We start from the raw sequence: 24,873 nt of genomic DNA on the forward strand, positions 1-24,873 counted from the left end.
GCTGACCTCTGTCCATCTGTTCAGTGATCATCCTTAATGCTCATCCCTGTTTTCCATCCATACATTGCCATATGGGCTGGTTGAGTAGAAATGGTTAAGTCTGGTTTTGGGGTGAATGTAGCTATAAGCCACCCTTGTAAGAAACAAACCTGTCTGATGTTCTTTCAACACAATAATTGCCTTGAGATGTATCGCTAGGGAGTTTGCAACAATTCAGCAACACTATCTGCTATTACATCCTTCAAGTTCTTTTCAGTCATGTGGACCTGATTGACTCAGATCTCTTAAATGTGTCTGCCACAACCAGTAATTTTATTATTATCAACTGAAATTGTTGTGCCAGACAAGGTTGATAGCTTGACAGGTTCTGGTTTTGGCAAGCCTGGTGTGAAGCTCATGAAAACAGCAAAGGGCAGCAGGTTATAAAACAAGTCCTGTTCATCTCCTCAGTGTCCCTCTGGCAGCTGAGCTCGACGTGTGCTGCAGGATCTTTCCATTGTAGTCAGTGCAAGAGCAGCTTCTTCCAGGTCTCCATAACTTCCCTAACTCCTGGCATCATGAAAACTGGTGCTGGAGCCCAGAGTGCTCCTTCCTCAGAGCTTTAGAAGTGCCTGTAAGGGAGATGTTTGAAATGTGCATCACTTTGGCCATCGCTCTGAGTGTGCTCCCACGGGTTCTTGCACTGCTGAATATTTTATTGTGATATATAATTGTGTCCTTTAAGCTTTTTCCCAAATCTATCCAATAGTTCCCCAGAGACCCCCAGGCAGCTTGCAGGGCTTGGGGCAGTGCTGTGCTGCAGCTGTACCTCGAGGCTCCCTGGGCCTCTTGTCCCTGCTGACAACCAAGCAGGAACATCCCAATATTAATCGCATTTCCTAAGGTTTCTCCCACTACAGATGTCTTTAATTCCAGTTTTTAAATTTTTGTTTATATTACCTGCTGAGTAGGAGCCACCACCACAAAGGGGTTTGGCAGAGGTGACTGAGTAGGAGCCAGTCTTTACCTCTGAAGGTTTTCTCCACTTGGTAATGTCAGTATTTCAGTGCTCCTGGAATGCACAAACCCCAGGCCTGTCTGAAAGCACAGTTAACACCCATTGTCACAGGAAAGTCTGGTTTGTGGCTGCAGTTTCAGAGCCAATGCAGTAGGTACTTGCTGTTTTCTCACTTCATTTGGGATATTTTCATACTAGATAATTAAATATTAAGGGAAGAAACCCAAGCATTTAAAGCAAACCATATGTGTGTTTTGTACGTGTGGGTTTGGCTTCGCTCACACACATGACCTGGGGCAGTGGTTATTTCTAAATCCAAACTCTGTCACAGGCTGCCCAAGTGGAGTCACCATCCCTGGGGGGATTTAACAGATTTGTGGCTGTGTCACTTGGGGATGTGGGTTAGTGGTGGCTTTGGCAGAGCTGTGACTTTGGAGGCAAGGGAGAAGAGGCCATATCAAACGAGTGGCTGATGGCCAGAGGCCATCACTCTGTGCTGCAGCACTGTTTTCCTCTTTCTTTCCCGTATTTTTATTCATCCTTTCTCCTCCCTTTTTAGAGAGAGGCCTGTCGTCATTGCCCATACAGCAGATCATACAGAGTACCAAAAAAAAATCAACATTTGGAGTTAATTTACAGAGCTGCACTTTGACTTGACATTTTTATGTTTTACTGCTTATTTTTCTAATTACAGCTGAAAGGAAATTTGAGATAAGTATCATATAATGAAGGAGCCAAAACCCCAAGGACAACTGGTTTGATGTTGTATTACCTGCTGAAGCCATGGGCTTTTGTTCTCTAATTAGCTGGGGTTTGGATTCAGTGAGGGGTGGCAGGAACAGGCCACCTGTGCTGAGCAATGTCATGCTGGTGTCAATGAGGGGAACATGGACTCCCCAAGACCTCTGGTATCACACCTCTGGAGTGCTGCAGCTGGGGTTAAGAGCCAGGTGTGTGGGGAAAACACCTTTTCATGGCGGGCACAGGCAAAGTCACCGGCTGCATTGGTCCCCCTGCCAGCTCCTGAGGCTCATGAGGGTGCACAGCAGAGTGAGACCACCTGGCTTGGGTCCTTTACCCCTTGGTGGGGACTCCAGGGAAACAGCCCTGGAACTCCCTACTGGCTTCTGAGATGTGTTTTGTGTAATATGTGTGCAGTGTGTTTGGGAGAGCCTGCTATGGGGCAGCAGGCATTGCAGGGAGGTTTATCTCAGATGCATCCTGCTTCTGCCCTGGTCTGAGATGGGACAATCCCACTCGGCCATCCATGTGCAATGTTTTTTCTCCCTGGAACATGACTGTATGCTGAGTTTATCATCTTGTGTTGCTCCTCTTTTTGATTGCATATGAGCAGTAGTTTGAGTTGAGTCAAAACCTCTTCTCTCTCTTCCCTGGATCTTCCTCTCTGTTTTTAAGTGGGACTTACAGACCAGTCATTGCAGAGGATGTAAATCATGTTGGTTCTTTTCCATGTCAGATTAACAACAAAATGGATTTTGTCACACAGGGTGTTCTCGTCTTGTCCTTAGGTGAGAGCTGCAATGCCAGGGCACTCCTTGGGCAGTGCCCACTGAGGGAGGAGCTGCTGCTCTCATCACTTTTCCTTTGCTCATAACTACAACGATGGAGCCAAGAAGCCCTGACATGTTTTTAACATATTTTTAAGTGTCACTTAAACTGTATCTTTCCCACAGCCCGCAAGCTGAAGAAACTGGGTAACCTGAAGGCCCAGGATGACATGGAGGGAACCAGCTCATCCAGCCCAACAGAGGAGCAAGCTCCCAAGCTGGTGATGACACGCATTGATGGCTACGAGTGCCAGCCCATCTTCCTCAACGTCCTGGAGGCCATTGAGCCTGGGGTGGTGTGTGCTGGCCATGACAACAGCCAGCCTGACTCCTTCTCCAACCTGCTGACCAGCCTGAATGAGCTTGGGGAGAGGCAGCTGGTCTACGTGGTCAAATGGGCAAAGGCTCTGCCAGGTGAGAAGGAAAGCAAACAAATCCTCTCCCAGCTCCAGAGCCCATCTGCACTGCTGGGGGCAGGGGCAGAGGGGATGGTCTGCAGCCCCTGTGCCATCACACAGCTCCTGGAGGACCCCCTCCATGGGCAGTGTGTGTGTCCCCTGCCTGTAGCAGTGTGGGACTTGACTCTAGAGGGGCTCATAATGGGAGAAGGAACTGAGGGGTGATGGAATGTGTTGGAATTATACTCTGAGTTCACATAGCTCCTGGTCAGTGATACCATGTGGGCGCAGGGCACTTGCGCCCATGGCAGGGCTGCAGCTGGTCTGGGCTCAGGGTCCTGCTCTTCTCCCCCTCTTTCCATGGAGGTTTTGCTCCACTTCCAAGCCGTGTCTGCCAGCCCTGCAGAACTGCCCTCTAGACAAGGATCAGCCCTGTCCCAGAACCCACCTGAAGTGATGAAAAGGGTAAATAGCAACATGGCAAAAGAGCAATGCAGAATCCTAAAGGGCTTTTCCTGGCAGTCACTCAGGTTGCCCATGTGATGGCCTGGTGTGATATATTTGTGATGCTTCAGAGAGGTAATAGGGGGCAGGAATTTTCCAGATGCTGGTCAGCAGGTGCAGTAAATGGAGCATCCTGGTGAATGATGTGTTCATTGAGCCGGATTTGCAAGGTGTCTCTGCAAGGTTGGGGACATGCTGCCTGTTCCACCTTGTCATCCTGGAACTGGGTGAGTGGGATTGCAGAGGGCTGAGCTCAGTCTGGGCACCCAGCTCACCTCCCAGCATCCTGGAGACTGGGGCATGGGGCCAGGTCCTGCTGCCTTCTCCTTTCTGACCCCTTTCCTCAGGGGACACCAGAGAAAGGAGGAACCCTGCTCCTCGTATGTCTGGGGTGATACAGCCAGAGGAGGAGACTGAGGCACAGTAAATTTGCCACTCTCTGCCAAACCCTGGTGATGAGCTATGGTCAGGTGTTTAGCAGCTCCCTAGACTGGTGCTCCCAATGAGATATTGGTCTGCATACCCTTAAATGCAGAGTAGCCCATTCTGTTTCTGCTATTCTTGGCTTGTAAAACCAGGGACAAATCTTGCTTCCTCTTTGGCTTGTCTACACTAGACATCAAGATCCACAGAGACACCACCAAAGCCACCTGGCATCCAGGGCTGAGGCTCTGCCACTGCAGTAGTGCTGATGGAAAGGGAGAGTGCTGTGGGAAATGTTTTCTGTCATAACCACCCCTTTATCAGAGGGTTTTACTCTCCTGAACTGCACCTGATGCCCGACCCCTCAGTGTGTAGCAGTGTCAGCTGCTGCCCTGCTGCCCCCGGGGCCAGCACCGACTGTGCCAGGGTGGCATCTGGGCAAGGTTCATTCTCCAGCTTGTTTGCCTTGAAGAGCTCTCCAAAGCACAGAGATCCTTGCCTCAATGGGTTGTAATTATACACTGGAGCTGTTAAATTGCTTTAATATTTGATTGAAATAATGCATGATTGCCTTGAAACTCAATTATATTTGCCTATTTACAAGTATGTTGAAAAAAACAGCGTTGGAGGTGGTGAAAGCATGCCTGGGGTTTAACTCTGGGCTGCCATCTGGGAATGGTAATTTGAATTTAGTTGCTATTTTTGTTTCTCTTGCAATGTAGCTGAGGTTTCCATGCTCATTCCCACAGTCAAGAGATCCATGCAGTGTGTATGGGGCAGAAACCAGAGCACCTGTAGCCATGGTGGGAGGCCTAGGGGCTGCCTGCTGTCTCTGAGCATCACATAAAAATCCAGTTACTTAAATTGGTGCAGTCCTAGTGGAATTTTCTCCCCTATTTGTCTCTGAAGTTCCCTTTCTTCCCTTCCAGGGGCAGGTTTGTGCTTGTCTATTCTTGATTCCCAGTCAAGGTGGGAGCTCCATGTCATGACTCATGTCCTGAGACATAAGCTGGCTGAGCCTGGGCTATGGACTGACCACTTTTTCCTAAGAGAAGCACTGAAGGAGAGCTGGAGTCTGCCTGGAAACAGCCCTGGAAGCTGCAGGAACCCAACAGTAATTTGTAACATCCCTCCCTCATTGTTTATTAGGATTTCGCAACCTGCATGTGGATGACCAGATGTCAATAATCCAATACTCTTGGATGGGCCTGATGGTGTTTGCTATGGGGTGGAGATCCTTCACCAACGTCAATTCCAGGATGCTTTACTTCGCTCCAGACCTGGTGTTCAATGAGTAAGTGTGAAACAACAACAGCCTGATGCTGGGCTTTGGGTCAGCCCAGGTGACCAGCTACACTTAGAGCAGTTAAACTGAGCTGCCCAGCATAGCCCAGCCTGGCTGTGCCCATCCTGCTCCCCACTGTCACCACCCATGGTGACCTCCAGGAGCAGTGAGGCCACTGTGATGCCTCTCTGGGTCCTTCTGCCTGCTCCCTCAGCCTTGCTGTGGGCTGACACCCACTGGGGCAGCAGCAGAAGCTGGTATGGGGTGAGGGATTGCTCAATTTCTGTCTTTCTGCCATGGGGTTTGAATTCCAGCTCTGTTGGGTAGCTGGGGTGAGCAAAGATAGAGACAAAATGTACTGTAAGGTCCTGGTGGGCTCTTCTTGATGTACCATCAGCTTAGAGCTGGGGAGGGTTTGCTGGCAGTCAGATTGAGGAGATGGAACCCAATAACCAAACACAGCAGCAGGCAAATTCTCACCTGCCTGGGAGCTCCAATTCAACCTCATATCCCTGACAGACAGAAATGTTTGGGAAATCATTGCAGTCGCTCTTCAGACAGATGCTGCAAATCCCTTGTAGCCATCTGTGTCCAGTGAGGATCACATACAGGCCTTCTGGAAAATGCTCCACTCCTGCATGAGGCAGAGCTCAGGCCCTTGGCAGCAGGCTGTGCCAGGCAGGGGGATTTGCTGGGTCAGGGAGTGTCCCCCTGTCACACACGTGCATGTTGGGCTCTGTGCCACCTGTGCCCATCTCACCCTGCCAGGTACCGCATGCACAAATCCAGGATGTACAGCCAGTGCATCAGGATGAGGCACCTCTCCCAGGAATTTGGGTGGCTTCAGATCACACCCCAGGAGTTTCTCTGTATGAAGGCTCTCCTCTTCTTCAGTATTAGTGAGTATCCACACCCTTCCCTCCACAGAGCTCCAGCACCTTGAGGCATCTGGTGCTTTTCCTGTGCCTGGACTTTCACTTCCCAGGAGGAAGCTGGGGATGTCCCCTGCTTCAGCCCTTCCTCCTGCTCTCCTATTGTTGTCACTTTCTGGGCTCCTCTCACTGTTTCCTTCCCTTCCCACCCAGTTCCAGTGGATGGCCTGAAGAACCAGAAGCTCTTTGATGAGCTCCGCATGAATTACATCAAGGAACTTGACCGGATCATTGCCTGCAAGAGGAAGAACCCCACCTCCTGCTCCCGGAGGTTTTACCAGCTCACCAAGGTCCTGGACTCTGTGCATCCGGTAAGAGAGGACAGGGAAATGTCCATCTGTACACATAATGGCCATCTAAATGCATAAGGAACAATATAAAAAAGAAACTTTTCATAGAGAGAATGATCGTTCTCTGGAACAACCTCCATATCATGGGAGGAGTTCAGATGCAATTGGAGAGAGCACTGGACAGTTTCATCCGGTTTCCCTTTCCCGGGGTAGGTGGGACCTCTGTCATGTATCTTCCCAGAAAAAGCACTGCCCAGGGACTTGTTTAACCAGTTCTCTTCCTTTCCCAGATTGCCAAGGACCTGCATCAGTTTACATTTGATCTCCTAATCAAGGCACACATGGTGAGTGTGGACTACCCAGAAATGATGGCCGAGATCATCTCTGTGCAGGTTCCCAAGATCCTGTCTGGAAAAGTCAAGCCTATCTACTTCCACGCACAGTGATCTTTCAGAGGGACCCCCGTGCTGCCACCCCCATTCCAGCCATCTCCTGCCTGTTACTTCTGCACTACTGTCCTGCAGTGCCTTGGGGAATCCCTCTGTGGCGGTGGCCAAGGGGACAGGCAGTGACAGACCTGCTGAGATTCCTGAGATTACAATTTTCCTGAGGTACCTCTGAACTGAACCCCTGGCGCTGACCTCTGCCTGGCACCAGCTGCTCACGGTGATGGACGGGGACTGGTGGGGGCAGTGGCATCATGTCTGAGTGTTCTCTGTTTGTCACTGTGACTCCAGCAGCCCAGGGCCACGGGACAGCAGAAGAAGTGCCAGTGGTTGGTGGGTTTGGGGTGATTTTTATAAAAAGAATACAACACAAAGCAGGTTGCAGCTCCGCGTTTGGGTGTGGATTATGTTGCCTGCCTCCTTCTGGAAGTTTTGTTTGCACTGTGGTGCTGGGAAGCAGATAAGTTCAAACATTGCAGAAGAGAAGCAGAGCAGAGCTGGGGGACAAGGCAAATTTGTGGCTGAGGAGTTCATGGGCCCTGCAGCCACTGTGGGATCTGCTGTGGTCAGCTTGGCCCTGGGACCGGCCTGCACTGCCGAGACACGAGCGATGGAGAGGACAGGCTGCAGCACAAGGCCTGCCAAGGAAGATCACCTTGGAAATCCCCCAGCGATGGCTGGGTCCTGTTTTCCACCTGGGTTGTTTTTCCTATGGCCTGTCCAGCTGGGTCAGACCCCCAGGTGCTCAGCAGTCACATTCCTGTCCTTGCCAGCTGCTGCTCCCTGACAAAGCTGAACCCACCTCTGAAAGTGCCTGATGCCCTCGGACCTCACACCTGCCTGGCTCCCCTGGGCACCTGCAGCCCCTGCCCCCACACCTGCTCTGCTCCTGTCATGGCTCTGCAGACCTGGGATTCCAGCTATGCTCTTTCCCTTCATTTGTCCCAAATATTTTGTCCCAACTATTTTTTTCCAAAGCCAGCAGATGAGTGTTCTGGAGCCAAGACCAAGGCCAGGGTCTACGGGACCTGTGGGACCATGGGACTCCTCTCTGAATCCTGTCCATGGAGAGGTGGCTGTGGGAACTGGCTGCTGCCACCAGCACTCTTTGGGGGGGCTGCAAGGGAAGTACCAAGAGACCCCCCTGCTCTTGGAAGCAGCACACACAGCTGCTGGTGGTGGCAGTGGCTGATTGCAGCCCAGGAGGACACCACTGTGCACTCACTGTCCCATGTACATGGTCCTGTATGCGCCACACCACCCACACCCCATCCCTTACACATCACCCACACACCCCATGCCATGTGCATCACCCCACACACCATCCCTTACACACCATCCCTTACACCCCATCCCTTACACACCATCCCTTACACCCCATCCCTTACACACCACCAACACCCCATCCCATGGGCCCCACACACCCAGCCTGTCCCCAGCACACACACAGCAGCCAAGCCTATGTGCTCTGTGGTGTTTTAGTTCCCATCTTCCTGCACATCCTGAGTTCATCAGAACCACCTGCCCAGACCCAGACAGGCTGTCAGTGACTGCACACACACACAGGCCAGGGTCACACATGCCATCATGGGCTGTGACATGGCCTGGCGTTACCAACACAGCCATCTGCGAGAGATTCTTGTGCCAGCACAGACAAACTCTGCACCCTCCCAGGGCAGTGAGCAAACCCAGAACCCTGTGCCCACCCAGAGCCCTGTGCCCACTCTGTGCCCAGCTCTCCAGGACATGCCAACATGGTGCAGCTGCTCCTTTACACTCTTGGAGTAAAACAATTTCCCTGATACTTTCCAGCCTTTTGATGGGATTTTCATTATAAGAAGGAGTGGGGGAAAAGCCCCTATGGAAGGAGAGGATCTTTCTTTGCAATGATTTTCCTTCCTCTGCTAGACAGGGCTCTGATCCTGCTCCTCCTCCTGAAATCCTCTCATGTGGCAGCAACAGAATCCATACGTGAACTTTCTGGCTGGCAGGTTGCTGCTCTCAGAGGCTCCCCGTGCCAGGGGGCTGCTGGCATTTTCAGTGCTGGTGTGAGCTCAGATATTTGCAAATGAACCAGTAAAAAATTCCAGCTGGTGCATCCCTGTCTTCTGGAATTTTCCCTGGCTCTTCACAGCAGAGTGGTGATTCCCAGTCCCTCTTATGAGCTCAGGCTCCAAGCAGTTGGAACAGCAATTTGGGAGAGCTTCATGCATCACACAGGCTCGTGTCAGGGAAGGTTTGGTTGGTTAATGAGTGTCCTGCTGGGTGTTCATCTGCTGGGAGACTGAAAAGAGGCCAAACCCAACAAGGATTTGCCCACCCTGCTTTGCTGGTGGGAGCACCATGTGAATGAGAAGTGGGGGAGCAGGGGAAGGATTCTGCCTGTGCCCTGTGTGTGTCACCCAGCACAGTGAGTGCTGAGCGAGGCAGGAGCTCACGGGGAGCACCCCCAGCCCAGGACAGAGGGGCAGTCGGGGCATTGAGGTCATGTTCTCTGTCTCTTCACTATCACAGTAAACTTCTGCAACTTGTTAATTCAAAAGTTGGATTTTTACAATATGATTACCAGGAAATGTGGGAGCCAGGACTCGCAGCATCTGTGTGTGTATTTGCTGGGGGAATTAATGCTGTTTCCATGTGGATTTTCATGAGCTGCTGCAGGAACTGGGGAAGAAGAGGCTTTAAGAAATACCAAAGTCCAACTCCTGCCATTTATCTTTATGCTTTTTGTTTTCTTTTGCATTTTCTTGTCTACTTTTGCTTTAATAAAGCAAGGAGAATTTCACCGTGTTCACAGTCCCAAAGAAGCTGTCCCTGAGGCTCTCCTTGGGCTGAGCCCTGGAATTGGGACCCCCTGGGTGTGTCACAGCAGAGACCAACCATCTCCATGTTCCCCTGTGGATTCCCTGACTCTGCTCTGGCTCATCTCAGAGGTGTGGTGGGTTTTGAGCTGGTTCAGTCTGGGTCACGGCTCAGCCCATCAGCTCCTGCCCAAGGCAGCAGATGGAGGACAAGGGATACAGACCTTGGCATCTCCCTGGGAGCAGTGTTTGTGCATGGATGGGCACCATTCCATAACAGAGGGTGTGGGATAAAGGATGCTGTCTTTAGTGAGGGCAGGAGGGACACTTCTTCAGCCCTGTGTCATGGCAGAAGCAGTGGGATAGATCAAATGGTGCAACGGCATGCAGCATTCCCAGGGCAGGTATCACCAATCTGTGCCCACCTGAGCCTGACAGGCTCCTGCCAGCACCCCCTGCCTCAGCAGGAGCAAGAGCCAGGACAGCAGCTCTCTGCTTGGAGAGGCTGTGGTTGAGTCTGGAGAGCTGGCAGCATCCACATGCCACTGCCATAATGTCCAAGAGGCCCTTTGTGCTTGGCTTAGGGGACAGAGTGCTCAGTGAGGGAAGTGAAGCTGGGGCAGGACCCTCCCTACAGTGCCACTCCTTGCTCTGGGCCATGGGGTTGTCCCTGTGGTCTGTAGGGAATGCTGAGGGTACCCAAGGTGTCACCTGTCTCCCAGCCAGCCCGAGAGCTGCTGCCCTGTCACCTCCCACCACCAGCCAGCCCTGCAGTCCCTGTGGTGTCCCTCCCCTTGCTGAGCTCTTGCCCTGGATGTTTCAATAACATAATGTATGCTAAAATTATCTATCTCTGTATAAAATAAAGGCATGGCCCATTTTCTATTGCTAAAGATATCTATTTAGTGACGTGCTCTAAGAGTCCTCTCTGGTTGCACACTGAGGTACTGGATGCTCTGCAAGAGGTGAGTCAGAACATGCCAATTTAATGGAGACTTTTCATTATTTTTCTGGCTGGGTGCTGCCCAGTTTGCAAAGGTCCCCCTTTTTGTGGCATGCACAGAGCACACACTAGCATAGGCTGGGGTTGGTATCACCTTCTCCAGCCTTCCTGTGTCTTCTTGAGGTTAGACAGGGAGAGTGTTTGCATTGGGGAACAATGGAGTGTCTCTTGTTTCTTCCCTCTTTGACTTGCACAAAGTGTCCTCACACATTTGGGCAGAATGCTGGGGTCACAGAGAGTGTCTCTGTTCTGAGTTCCACCTGTGCGCAGGCCCAGGGCTGGCTGTGGCCACTGGGGGTGGCTGTGGGCAGGCAAGGGGTCCCAGCCCCCTCGGGTGGGTCAGAGCCTCCCCTGCCCACTGGTGCCTGCTCCCTGTGCTCCTTCCCTTCAGCAGCAGAGGGATGCTGTGCTTGTGACTCACAGAGTAAATCTCTGCACCCACATAAACCCTTAGCAAGTGGATAAAAGCTGCTCTCTGTGCCGGATATTTGGTGTTCTGTGGCAATTTTATGCTGTTTCTCTTTGTTAACATGTCTCTGTAATAATAAGAGTTCTCTATTTGATATATTTTACTTTCTTTGTAATAAGCCAAAAAGCTCATTGCTGGTGCCTTTTTGCCTGGGGGGGCCTCCCAGCCCACAGCTGTGTTCCTGGGAGTAACAAAGGCCAGTCTGCAATTGTTCCTTCCACCAGAGCTGAGGGAAAGACAGAAGCCAATGCCACAGCACTGCCAGAAAAAAAAGAGCCTTGGAATGGCAGAGAGAATTTGGGGTACAATGCTGGTTCTTTCCTGGGGCCTGGCTCCAAGGTGAGGGCTGACCATGATACTGGGCACGCCTTGGCCCCATTTCCATGGGGCTGTGACCCTGGAGACCCCACAAACCATATGATGCAGGTGCAGAGCACACAGCCTGGTCTGGCCCAGTTTGGAATTGCAGTGCTTTGCCCAAATTATAGCATGACCTGAGGGTAAATTATCCCAGAGAAGGAATTAGATGGATTGCTGACACAGCTGGTTTTTCTGGGGTTTTTCATTTTTTCTTTTTTTTTTTTTCTTTTTTTCTTTTTTTGGGGGGGGGGTTTGTTTGGTTTTTTTTGTTGGTTTTTTTTTTTTTTTTTTGGAACTGAATGCATTGGATAAGGAAGAGAGAGCCCCAGAGTGTTTTGGTAGGGCTGGACTGTGGTGACAGATGCTGCTGGGGCCAATGGGGTGCAGTGCAGGATGCCCTTGGGACAACTGCAACTCACAAGTCCCCATGTGGGACTCAAGGACGATCATTTGCGTAACCAAAGAGAGGGGCTTGCCTGGCACCCTGTTAAAGAAACCGTGCTGGGGGTAAATGAAAATTCTCCTTTCTCTTTCAGCCATGCCTGGGGCCCACGTGAGCCCCCAGTCATGCCACAGGATGGCCCCTCACGCTTGGTGTTCAGTTCTTTTTGTAACCTGAAAATCTGCTGTTGTTCTGAGTCCAATAAATGCAGAATCCGGTTTGCTGGAGCTCTACCCTCTGCCTGCATTTGGCTTTTGTGTCGATTTTGTGCATGAAATCGCTGTGGGTGTGATGGCTGCCAGCAAGCAAAGGCACTGGGAATCTGTGGGTCATTGGCCAGTAGATGAGGCTGTACATTGGATCATTGTAGGCTTTCTTTCACACTCAGATTTCACCATGAATCACATCTGAACTCGTAATTCAATTACATATCAATTGGCTAATCCTTTCATATATTCCTCTTTGGGTCTTTTAAATTGAATTTCAGTTGATTAATGTATTTCTCAAAGCAAGGAGCTAATAAAGGCCAGTGTCCTCCTGCTCTTGTAATTGCTTTTGGTATCTTTATGAACAGTTGTAAATCCATTCTTCTGCAACGTCTTTATAAAACTGACCTATGCTCTCCAAGTAATAAAGAAGACGCTTATCAGCCACTTGTTAATTCAAGGCACAGATGTGAATCCTGTCCAGGGCTAAGATTTGATTCACTCAGACAAAGCAAAGAGCTTGGAGGAAAAAAAAAAAAGCTTGCTGGGCCACAAATAGCTGGCAATGCCTGGTGTGTAATTGCACAGCAGCAGTCCACACAGTGTGCCCTGTGAGCTGAAGAACAGTGTGCCAAGAGAATAAAAACCCCTGGGTTTGTCATCCACAAGGAACCTGATCCCATCCCTTGCTCTGAGTCACAGTGAAAAATTATTGTGTTATTTTCAAAATTCACCCCGTAATGGACACTGAGCGGGCCTCAGCTCCTCGGGGCTGGTGTGGCAGATTGGGTGCCAGCATGTCAGTCCCAGTGTCACCTGCCAAATGGCCACTTGGATGCCAGGGACATTCAGGAGCCACTGGTCCAGTGCCTCATGGGATGAGGGACTTGGTCCCTCAGTGGCTGCACATCCTGGGCTTACTGACCTTGGTCTCTGATGGCCCCAAACTCGTGTGGCTTGAACAGTGTCTGTGGGAGGACAGTGAGGCCACCACGTGGGGGCTGCTGGGTCACAACTGAAGCTGAAGGACAAATTCACCTCACTCAACTCCTTCTGCCTCGCTATGGTCCAGCCACCTCTGTTCACATCCTGCATCCTACATCCTATACCCTGCATCCCCCCTGCACAGCTCACCAGGACCTACAGGTCACAAGAGAGCTGCTGACCTCCCTGACCATTTCTGTAGCTGTGGGGCCTGGCAGCAGGGTGACAGCCACCATGCCAGCACTGGGGGTGAGCCACATGCCAGTGGGCTCCAGAGCTGCCCTTAGAGACGCCTTGGCTCCTCAGCAGAAGAGCACGCCAAGCTCACAGGAAAAAGTCCAGTTATCATGAAGAAATCAACTAAAAACATGAAAAGATCATGAAAACCCTAAAATGGCCTCATGCTTTAAAGTCATTTATTTGTTCTTGTCCTCAGAGAACAAAGTGGGATATTTTTAAAACAGAAGTTCTGTTTCCAAAAATACTGACGAGTTGTCAAAAAGCCCTTTCATCAGTTCCCCTCCCTGGGGGTCTGGGAGTGCAAGCACTGTGACCCTGCAGTGCTGGCAGCCAGCCCTGTGTGCCTGCCATGGTGTCAGGGCTGTGCCTGTGCTCCCAGGGTGGGCCAGTGGCAGCCACAGACCTCAGTGGGGTCACCCTGACTCGAGTGCCCTGACACGAGGGACAGCAGCCAACACTGGGGTTTGCTCCTTACCCAAAACTGTTGCTGCCTCCCTCTACCAGCAGTGGGGGGGTGCCAAGGGGAGGGCAAACAGGGCCTGCCTGACATGCCCTGTGTCCCAGCTCATAGGAGCAGGGTGGGTGCAGTGGCATGGTGTGGCAGCATGGTGTGGTGGCCACCAGGAGAGCCTCTGGGAGGCACTGAAGGGAGCTGGGTTGTGCAGGACACAGAATGAGGAAGGATGGAGCTGTAGGAGGATGGAGCTTGTGGGGACTTGTCTCTCTGAACCTTCATGGGCATGGCCCACAGGATTTCAAGAGTCTTCAGAAGTCACTGCAACAGTTCTGCCTTGCGGGAGCTCTTAGAGACACTGGCAGAGGCTGTTAAAGCACTTCTTAAACTTCTGAAAACACAGAGAATGGAAAACATTATGGCCTTTAGTGGTTCAAAGCGTCTCCTGATTGTTTAAGCCAATCATAGGATTTTTTGGAGGCCTGACCTGATTTAGAGCCATGTGTATGGGCCAAGAAACCTGCTAAGGGCTGCCAGGAACCCGCCCAGCACAGGGAGCTGCTCCCAGCTCGGAGCATCCAGATGGGTAATGGTGCAGTGGGATGGGTCAGGGAGAACTACAGAGCTGAAAACTATGGCTCTGATCCTCCAAGGAATCCCACGTGGGTGGATTCCAGCACCTTCATGGGTCTCTGTGTAGCACATAAATTTCAGATGTCAGTGCTCCACTAAGTATATTTCAATTCTAAATTTATCACACAGATGTGTCTGCTGCAGAGTCTTTGGCCTCTTCAAATCTTCCTCTGGGAAGAACTCACTGAGGCTCAGGCTCAAGCTTTGGAACTGATTGTTTTGTTATCTTCTCTCTATAAAAACCTGAAAGGTTTTACTTGTGCTGGAAAATAATTTTCTTGCTCATATTAAATCCAAATGTTTTCTGTAAGAAAGCAAGCCAGGCACCTGTGGGTTGGCAGACAAGGATTGTTGGGGCAGTGCTTCAATGCTTGTTCCAGTTCACCATCACTTAATACAAGGCCTAGTGAGGAAAGCAAACAGTTTTGTTCCCCAAACATGGCTGTTTTGAATGCATTCAGCCCTGGAAAAGTTACAGACCCACAAGGAAACTTTTGAGAGAAACAAGAAGCCAGAAAAAACAAGCAGAAAACCCTCCAGCTGCTGCTCCTGGTGCATTGTGTCCATGCCCGCCTCAGGAATGCTCCGGCTGCTTGGTTCCGGAACCAGGGCACGGCACAGAGCTCTGGGAGCTGGCAAACCTGGCCTGGCAAACCTGGCCTGGCACAGACCTCTCAGAGCTGGCAAACCTGGCCTGGCACAGACCTCTTAGAGCTGGCAAATCTGGCCTGGCAAATCTGGCCTGACAAATCTGGCCTAGTCAAACCTGGCCTAACAAACCTGGCCTGGAATCTGGCCTAGCACAGACCTCTTGGAGCTGGCAAACCTGGCCTGGCAAATCTGGCCTGGTCCAACCTGGCTTAGCAAACCTGGCCTAGCAAACCTGGCCTGGCAAACCTGGCCTGGTCAAACTTGGCCTAGCAAACCTGGCCTAGCAAACCTGGCCTGGCACAGACCTCTCAGAGCCGGCAAACCTGGCCTGGCAAACCGGGCCCATGCTGCACCAAGGGCCTGCGGGCGGGGGCCGGGCCCGCACAAAATAATTGCAGGAGGATCCTGAAAACACCAAGCAGCCCTGAGCGGGGTGTGGGTGGGAACGCTCCCCTTCTCCAGCTAGGAACCCTCGTGGCTGTGGAGGCAGCTTGGCTGTCCCTGGACCCCCAGGAACACCCTCTGGAGTGGTCACCTCCATCAGGCTTCTCCAGAAATGCAGGCTCCAAAGGTGGCTGTGAGATTCCCATGCCAGAGAGAGAAGCTGCTCTCTCCTGGGAGAGGGTTTGCTGCTAAAGGAAAGCAAGAGGCCTGAAAAGCAAACATTGGTGTGCAATGTCAAAGGAGGGGGAAAACAGATGTGAGGAGGGGAAAAGAGTGCTGGATAGATGGAAAGAAGCCATTAGTCACAGGAAAAGTGGATTCTTGGTGACCCATGGCACAGAATACTGTCCAGGCACTGCGGCAGCGCAGGAATATTCAGCCTTGACAGCGCATATTCTCCAGTCAGAAAAATGCAGAAAACCAGCTTGGGGACTGGAGACCCAGAGTGGGGCTATGGCAGAGCCCAGGGCACTCCCAATCCCATGGACACAGCCCTGTGTGGCCTCCCTGGGGCACAGAGCTGGGTCCCACAGCAGGGCCTGCCTGCAGAGGGGGCACAGTGGGGGCAGCGCTTGGGCACAGGGTGAAGAGGAACAAAACACACCGACATGGTTGTTTCACTTCATAGAAACTTTATAAACACTTGCAGTAACCTAAGCTTGTACACATCACAATGGCTCCAGGGCTGATGCTGGGGGCTGCCATGCTGCAAAGGATGATCCCACATTCCCAGCCGTCCCTCCTGGGCCACTGGCAGCAGGGACTGTGCTCACAGTAGCAGGGATTGGGCCTCACAGCAGCAGGAATTGGACCCCACAGCCCCCTGCCAGCACAACCAGCATCCCCACTGCCCAACTGCTGGTCCCCAGTGTTCAGCTGCACCCACGGGTGCAGGAAAAATCAGCACAGACATACAAGTGACAAAGAACTTTAAAAGGACACCATGAAATAGTCTGCAAAAAGCTGCCTCTCCCCACTGCTCATACTGTCAGACTGAAACCCAGCCACCCTTGGATTCTCCCTACCCATGGAGTCCAGCTCTGTCCTGGGGTCTGTGCTGGGTAGTGGGCACAAGCAGGAGGAGGATGTGACAAGCCACTGCTCCCACAGAATGTCACCTCCAGAGCCACGTGCATCAGCACAACCCAAGGAGTTTCCCAAACTGACAGGCTCAAGGGGTCCCCAGACAGTGTCCCAAAGCAAGAAAAACAGTAGGGAAATGCTGGCCTTTTGTGTGGGAGCCACAGGCCCAACACCCCAGCAGGGCCAGGGGGTGATGTGCTGCAGGCAGGTGGCCCCACTGCCAGGCTGGTCAGGGAAGCTGGCTCCAGCTTCAGCTCCATTCCTGTTCAGAGATCCCTGATCAGAACCCCTGTGCCTTGTCCTTGAGCCCCTGGTGAGGGCTGCAGCAGAAGGGGCCCAGCACAGCCCCAGGGGCTGCCAGTGCATGTGGCACAGCCTCAGCTGCCACAGCACAGGGCTGGATTGGTTTTAAAGCCACTTTCATGTGCCAGGCCTAAAGGAGGGAGCAGCTGGGGCACTGCTGAAGCCAAGGGAGTGAGAGCACCATGGACATGACACACATGAGCTGTGTGCCATTCAGCAATAAGAGACACGAGGTCACACAGAGGCAAAGTGCCAGGAGGTGGGAAGGACCTGCACCAGGCAGGACACCAGGCTCCAGGGAATGGAGCACCTGGGAAGCAGCTGTGGGAATGTTTGGCCACTGGTTTGCAAAGGCTCTCAGCACCTAAAGAAAACCATTCAAAAGGAGGGAGTCATCTTTGGGCAGACGGAAGAAGCAGGGAAGTAGCTCTCTGCCATGCACAGCCCTGGAGCTGGGCCCTGGTGGCAGCTGGAGTAACAGACAAGCTTCTAGTGCTACAGAGGTCCTGGCCAGGGACACCTCCCGGGCCAATGGGCATCATCCACAGGGCCATGGCTGAGGGACAGGCTGGCCATCTTGTACTGGAAATGAATAAACAAGCAAACAACAAACTGGGCAGTTCTTAAGAAGAAAACAAACAATGGGTTTGACCCACAAACAGTGAGTTTCAGATCCTCAGCACCTCTGTGCTGGCCACCACAATCACCCAGGATGGAGACTTCTTGGTGGGCCAGTGAGAAGTGGATCTGGTGGGAGTGTGGCTCATGGAAGAGGAGGCAGTGGAGGAAGAGGAGGAGCACCTGCTGCCCCCCTCCCACAGCTGCACCCCTGGAGGCTGCTGACCCGGGGGTGCTGCCTGAGAGCTGATCCCAGGCAAGGTTGTGGCCCTGGCTCAGGCCAAGCCTCTCTGTCAGTGTAGTGTCCCAGGCCAGGGATGTCCAGGAGGAGATGAGGAGACATCCCACAGATCTGAGCACAGTGATTCCTCCATCCCTGCCCAGCTTTTGTCACCATGGGCAGCATTAGCAGGCACAGCTGTCCCACACAATGACACTCACCAAGTGAGGGACACAAGCACAAAGGAAGGGGCTTCTCAGGGCAAGCAGGGCAAGAGGGGACTGCAGCTGTTTTGCCCTTGCATCCAAACAGAGGGACTCAGCCCTTGTGCTGTCCAAACACCCTTTTCAAGGTGTGTTTCCCAAAAGTGTGCAGGTGAACAGGGGCTCCACTGTCCCTTCCACAGGTGGTCCATGTCCCCCAGTCCTGCCCATGCTGCCATCACCTGCATGGCACACACAGGGGAGGAGCGGGAGGAGAGGTGAGAGGGCAGGGAACAGTTCAACACAGATGTGTGGGCAGGACCTGCTCTCCATTGTGGTCTCCCTCTCCTAATTTCTTGGGCCACTTGTGGCTTGGAAATCATCGTCCAGTAAGATAGCTGCTCTCCAGGGCACTGGGGCTGGCAAGGCTCAGCTCTGACTCCTGGGTCACAAGCACAGAAAGTCTCCTGGGTCCAGCTGGGCTGAGGTGTGCTTACAAAGCCTGGAAGAAGAAAACAAGCTCCAAGTTCTGTGCAGCAATGCAAACCCACCAGTAATGGCAGAACCACTGGAATCCCACATAATTTGTTGGTTCCCTCCAAAAACCCCATAAATGGTGATTTGTCTTACATGTCTGCTTTCAGTTTATTATTCAATTTGTTGTCATAAACACATACCTTTAGCCTCAGCTCTCATCACTTGGGATCCTGCCTTGTGGTGATGAAGAACTGCATAAAAGGAAGTAGAAGAATAGAGAAAAAATGAGTGCAAGGAGCAAGCTGCAACTCAGCTCCACAAGCTCCTCGAGGCTGGGTAAGTGCAGGGAGGGGTCTGTTTTGCAATAGCACAAATGTTTTCTCTCAGTACCTGCAGCAGCAGTTCTCAGACTTACACACAAACCTGCTCTCTCCTGGGCAGAGATTGGCAGCTTTTCAAGGCAGGAAGCTGAGGCTTATTTGGACAAATATTATCACAAATGGAACCTGCTGCCACTCAGAACTGAGGGCTCTGCCCACACTGTCCCCATAACCCCCCAGCTCCCTGTCTGCACACCCCCTGGACTGGACCAGCCATGCTCTCTTGGCAGCTGCTGGGACCTAACCAGCCCTCACCACCTCACCCACCACCTGATCTTCCCACAAAGCCTGAGTACAATGGGCACTACACCCCACAGATCCACACACCTGCTAACAGGGATCCACAGGGATGTTTCTCGCTTGGTGGATTTAATTTATCAAGTCTGTATCTGGACTCACATTTTATGCTTTGTGCTCTTTGTTTAGTTTCAGCATTTTAGCTGAGCCCCATCTGCTGTTTGTGAGTACAAGACAAGGCAGGCCTGGGGCTGGGGCTGTCTGTGCTGGCTCTGCCTCAGAGGGAGCACCGTGTGCTGCAGGGCTGCTGCTCTCCACACGGAACCTTCCCCGTGCCAGCCTTACCTGCCTGTTCTTCGGGACGCCGTCTCAAAGAACTTGGTCCTAGAGGCCACCCTGCAAAGAAAACAGGAGAAGTCTCTCCTGATTCGACCTGGCAATTTGCTAATGAGATCTGCTCTGTGCCAGGGGGATGAGCTGCAGCATTGGCAGCACTGCAGAGATCACCTTCAACTGACAGTTCTTGTGCCAAGGCATAGCCGGGCTCCTTCTGTGCTTGCTCCACCTGCACACCACCTGCCAGTGCTTTGGCTGGGCTGCTTATGGAACCATGGCATCATGGAATCATTTAGGCTGGGAAACATCTCCAACATCATGGAGTCTAACCTTTGACCAAACACCACTACACCAACTAAAACATAACACCAAGTGCCACATCCAGTCATTATTTCTGTGCTCTTGCCTATAATCCTATGTGCATCCACGACCTTTATGGTCTTTCCTTTAGTGTTTATGTGCTCCTGCCCATGCTCAAGAAAGAGAAGTTAAATTATCCTAGAGAAGGAATTAAGGCAGTTCTGGCACAGAGCTGACCCTCATGGCACCTTTTGTTTTCTTTAGGTTAATTCCCACTAAAGCCAGCAGGGTTTCTGACGCTCTTAAAATCTGAAAGAAATCTGAGGATGAGATGAAGCTGAACTCCACCCAGTTTCCTTAAGATCTAAGCTGGATCTTGTCCTGTCCCAGAAAGTGTCTCGTTTGAGAGGTTTGCTGGAGGCTGACAGGGAGGGGCTCAGCTCCACCAACCCAGGAACAGCAGGGAAGGGGATGGGGCAAGGCTCAGCCCTTGGGCTGTGCTTGAGCAGCTCCAAAGCTTCTTGTTTGCCTTCACTGTGGCACCATTCCCCTCTTTGGCCATGCACTCTGCTCAGATTTCTAAGTGACATTCAAACCTGCACTTGCACCAGTGCCAAGGGAACATCCACAGGCTCCAGCCACTGAGGCCCCGAGTGTCCCCACCAGCACCAAGCACCCTCCATGGGCTGCTGGCTTACACAGATGAGGGCATCTCCTCTGCTGTCCCTGCTATCAGATCTGGCCTCTGCTCCAGCTTTGGAGGGATGGGAGTCCGGCACGGTGGATCTGGAGGTCTCACAGGGGGACGTGTTATCACAGGCTTATCACCATGGGAACGTGGCTTAGGGACACCATCACAGTCACCTGCAGGGATGGAGATAACAAACACTGAGCAGGAAGCTCTGGCAGAGGCCAGATATTTATGAAGGGGCATTGAACAGGTTCGTGGGTTTAGTTCTGCCCCTTTGCCTCAACACTCTCTCCCTGACAGTGGCCAATAGCCAGAATAGAGGGACAGAGTCCAGGGAAAGAAGTTCCCACACTACCTGTCCCAGAAAAGCTTTCCTGGCACTGGTAACAGGGGCTGGATCTGGATCTGCAAGGACAAACTCAATGCAGTTGCTGACTGTGAAGCTGATACTTCCTGGGAATCACAAGTGTTCTTAACCAAACCCTGTGCAGTGCTGCTCTGTGAATGGGAGAGGAACAGCATAAACTGGTGATTCCTGCAGCTGAGCTTTCATCCTGGACAGATACCACCTGTCCTCTCCTCGGCTTCTTTTCTTCCCCAAGATCCAGCCAACCTTACTATTCACTTAACCCTTCAAAGTCTTTAAGAAACAAGTCAACAAGGAATGAGTGCTAGACTTTACCCGTGCCCACACCTTAGGCTGTTCTGTACTCCCAGCCCCTCCTGCTGAACTACACTGAGAGGACTCAAGGGTAGAGGCCACCACGTGCCCAGGGAGGGCTGACTTGGGCACTTGCTTGGCTCTGGCCACGCCCCAGGCACACACTCACCCTCTCTGCCACAGATGCCTGGTCGGGGTGCCGGTCTCCTGGCCTGCAGCGTGGCAGTCCTCAGGGTAGGGCTGGTCACCACGCCGTTGGCCGCCCTGCCAGCTGCCTTGGCCCCTCCATCCTGCAGCCCTTTCCCCATGCCCAGCTTGCCCGGCTCGGGCTCAGCACGGGGCTGGGGCCGGCTCTCGGCAGGGGAACGCCCCAGCTCGTCCCCCCCCGGCCGGGGCGCGGGCAGGCGGCTGCGGTGCAGGGGCTTGGGGGCCTCCACGCCGCCGCCATTGGGGGTCTGGCTGAGCCTCTCTGCTGTGGAGACAAGAGAGCAGAGAGCTGTGGGGTTAGCTGTGTACTGCACTTGGTGTGCCTCCAAAAGCCACTCATCCCAGCCCTGTTGCTGTGCTGCAGAACCAGGAGCAAGCAGGGGCTCTGCTGTGAACCTCACTGCTCCCTGCAGCCTCGAGGCAGGCCAAGGTGAACAAATGCTTCTGCTCCCAGGTCGAGGAAGCATTGAAATGCAAGGCCAGCCCCAACTCCATTAGCAGTCTGGGAGTTTTAAAGAGCAATGTGAATCAATCATGTTCTGCCAGTGTCACAAAGTACACTTTACACCTAAACATCATCACAGCTCTGAAAACTAATGGAGAAAGAGACTTTCCATCTCTTTGGTGACTGTGGAATCAGGGCACAGCCTGCAGTGACAACTAGAGCAAATCAGGTTGCAGAAATATAATTTTAAGGTGATGTGTCCTTTGCTGTTAATCCAGCTGACTGTAAGGAAATCCTGAAGCTGTTATGGTAATGTCAGAGTAGAACTTGGTCTAGGAAATACCTTCACTGCATCCTGAAAAAGTTCTTTGGAGTTCTTGCTCTGGATGTGGAACTGCCAGCAGCTGAGCCAGCTTGAGACCTCCTTGGGCCTCCTGCAGCACAACCCTCCCTGGCTACCATCCCACCAACACTCCATGCAGGTGTTTTTGCCTCTGATGCCACAAAACCTCTCCTCTGGGTCTCTCCTGTGCCAAGAACCAGCCTTAGTTTAGCTAATGGAGCATGCAGCAGGTAGCAGAAAAACTCAAATCCCACAAAATCTGACTTGTGACACGATGCAATCAATGTATGAGCGTTTTTGGCTTTCCTTTCTCTCTGAGAAGCCCTCACTGCCTGCCATGTCCAGGACCTGGAAAGTGCAGCCCTGCTGCTGTTACCTCCATTGCTCCTGGAAAGGTGTAACAGAAAGCAGGAGGGGTGAGAAGCAGGTAAGGCATCAGGGAACAGCCAGACTGACCTGCACTCTCCTCCACAGAGGCATTGAAGAACACAGGTCTTTCCCTCAGGGGACGCTTGGAGATGGTGATGGGCTTGTGCCGCCGGGCAGCCACCCTGGGTGGGGGCACTGGGGGGGCTGTGGTGTCTTCTGGGGGGCCAGAGTAGATCTGTAAAGGGAAACACATTCAGGTGACCAAACACAAAGGGCTGCTGCCCCACCTTGTGCTGCAGGTGTGCCCTCCCAGCACAGAGAGTGATAGAGGCCACCACTGACACTGTCCCCACCACTGACACTGTCCCCATCATGGCACCATTCCCACCACTGACACTGTCCCCACCACTGACACTGTCCCCACCATGACACCATTCCCACCACAGATAGTGTCCCTGCAGCTCAGCAAGAAGATCACAAACAGACAATTTGTAGAAGCAAATTACCCTGGAGCAGATGAGGGAGGCTTTGGAGCTGACAGCTCCTCACCAACAGCAAGATTCCCATTGTCACAGAGATACAATCCCTGAATCACCCAAACCAACCCTGCATTGTTCCAGATCTAACACTAAAACCCTTCAGCTCTTGGTTTACAGTGACACATTTGGCACCAGGAAATTACCTGGGATGAAATACTGGCATAAAAGCAACGCTACTGAGAAGTTTTATCTCCTTTTCTCACTGGTAATGTGGCACCTATTTAGCTGGGATTAATTGAGAGGTTCTCATTTATGTCAGGGCTTTTTTAAGAGCTGAAAAAGAAATAAATCTGAAGAGCTGAAATACCCCATCAAGGCCCACAGCAGTTGCTCCTCTGCTCTTCCCAGGGATGTTAATTGAAGTTTTATCAGGCTTTAAAGCCTGAGTTACTGTGTAGAGGTGGCCTGAGCTGCTGAACCCAGAGGCTGCACTGCCTGTCCTGGGAGATGTGGTGCTGGACCCTTCCTGGCTCCAGCCCAGAGGAGGAGAGCTGTGCCAGCCCCACTGGCATGCTGGGTCACCACACCCTTGGGCCACACTTCAATATGGAAAAACAGCCTAATTGCATCACTCAGAAAAATCTTACCGTGAAGAAGTGTAACATTCTGCTTTGATTAAATGTCCCATTTTGGTAATTCAAACCAAAAATGTTTTCCTTCTTCTCCGGGCCAAAGAGCAGGGCTAGGAGACCAAGATGGGGGATGGGAGAGGAAAACATGTCCCTGGTTTAAATTTCTTGGTCCCAAGTGTGTGCCTGGGGAGGGCTGGCAGTGGTAGACAGCTCCCACACCCCACGGTCAGGCTGCTCTGGCCCAGCCTGGCTGGCTTTGGATAAATCCATGTGCCAGAATCAGGCTTTGCTCCCAACAGCCTGGCCCAATCTGCACGAGGAGAGGAGAAACAACACAGAATCACAGAATGGTTCAGGCTGGAAGGGCCCACAGTGGCTCATCTGGTCCATCCTCCCTGCTCAAGCAGGGTTTCCCTAAGGAGCAAATGGCCCAGGATTGTGTCCAGACAGTTCTGGAATATCTCCAGAGAGGGAAGATTACACCCCCACTCTGGGAAAAAAAACCCCACACTCAGGGTTTGGTGACACAGGGCGGGTGCTGGCTCACTGCTTGCTGGGCTCTGCCCTGGGCAGGGGCAAGACACATTCCCTGCTCCAAAACACAAGGTCTGGAGTTCTGGAGTACTCTCTTGCTGTGACATAGCAGCACATGAATTAAAAGCAGCTTGTATATTATTAAATCAGCAGAGGATTGCCTGTAGGAGGGAAATTTTTTGGAAATATCAACCTCATTCCTCTATCCTGAGCAGAATCCAATCCTGCTTTTAAAAGAAACATTAAGTTCCCCATGGACACTTATACAGGTACCAAAGAATACTGCTTTCAACACCTGAAACCCAAGCTAAACCAACCACAAATGACTGTGTTCAGGAGGTGGGTGCAGGCTCTGATTTACTTCTAATTGAAAAATCAAGTTAAATAACATAAACGTACAAAGATATTGACAGACCCTCACCTTAAGAAGGTCTGTACAGGGAAGAAGGTGTTTCCAGAACAATCAACCTATTTAATTGAACCACAGCATTGAAACATGAGCTGTGGAAACAGCAATTATCCACAAACACTTCATGAATAGTTACTCTGTCCTCAGTCTTCAGATTGTACCATATAACCCACATCCCCTCTTCCTCCAAGTCTCATCTGAGCTGTTTGCTCATGTGTGAGCTGAAGACTCTGTCAGTTCCAACACCGAACTTATACACTCAATCCAATAAATGTGACTAACTAAACCTTATTGCTGGAGAAATTAAAAGCAAGCAAAAGGACATCTGACTTAATTAAAGCTGTCATGCCAGCTCTCAGAGGTGGCAGGGTGTGTTGATTCAGACTGTGCTGCAGGCTGTAAGGAGGGGAGCACAG

General features: G+C 51.9%; 2 protein-coding genes across 2 annotated transcripts in view; one reads left to right on the forward strand and one right to left on the reverse strand.

The window, feature by feature from the left end:
• The window catches only part of AR (androgen receptor), a 37,322-nt gene extending 27,689 nt beyond the window's left edge, over nucleotides 1-9,633 (forward strand). The window contains exons 4-8 of the mRNA XM_058813914.1: nucleotides 2,692-2,979; nucleotides 5,040-5,184; nucleotides 5,944-6,074; nucleotides 6,261-6,418; nucleotides 6,688-9,633. Of these exons, the coding sequence (XP_058669897.1) occupies nucleotides 2,692-2,979; nucleotides 5,040-5,184; nucleotides 5,944-6,074; nucleotides 6,261-6,418; nucleotides 6,688-6,843 (878 nt within the window). The 3' untranslated portion in view covers nucleotides 6,844-9,633. The remainder of the gene's footprint in view (nucleotides 1-2,691; nucleotides 2,980-5,039; nucleotides 5,185-5,943; nucleotides 6,075-6,260; nucleotides 6,419-6,687) is intronic.
• A 6,625-nt stretch (nucleotides 9,634-16,258) lies between these two features.
• OPHN1 (oligophrenin 1) overlaps nucleotides 16,259-24,873 on the reverse strand; it is a 51,798-nt gene continuing 43,183 nt past the window's right edge. The window contains exons 19-24 of the mRNA XM_058813998.1: nucleotides 22,491-22,638; nucleotides 21,209-21,511; nucleotides 20,386-20,551; nucleotides 19,397-19,447; nucleotides 18,635-18,685; nucleotides 16,259-18,459 (exon numbers count right to left, since the gene is read on the reverse strand). Of these exons, the coding sequence (XP_058669981.1) occupies nucleotides 18,643-18,685; nucleotides 19,397-19,447; nucleotides 20,386-20,551; nucleotides 21,209-21,511; nucleotides 22,491-22,638 (711 nt within the window). The 3' untranslated portion in view covers nucleotides 16,259-18,459; nucleotides 18,635-18,642. The remainder of the gene's footprint in view (nucleotides 18,460-18,634; nucleotides 18,686-19,396; nucleotides 19,448-20,385; nucleotides 20,552-21,208; nucleotides 21,512-22,490; nucleotides 22,639-24,873) is intronic.

This window comes from Ammospiza caudacuta, chromosome 14, assembly GCF_027887145.1.
Source record: "Ammospiza caudacuta isolate bAmmCau1 chromosome 14, bAmmCau1.pri, whole genome shotgun sequence".
In the NCBI taxonomy this organism is placed as follows: Eukaryota; Metazoa; Chordata; class Aves; order Passeriformes; family Passerellidae; genus Ammospiza; species Ammospiza caudacuta.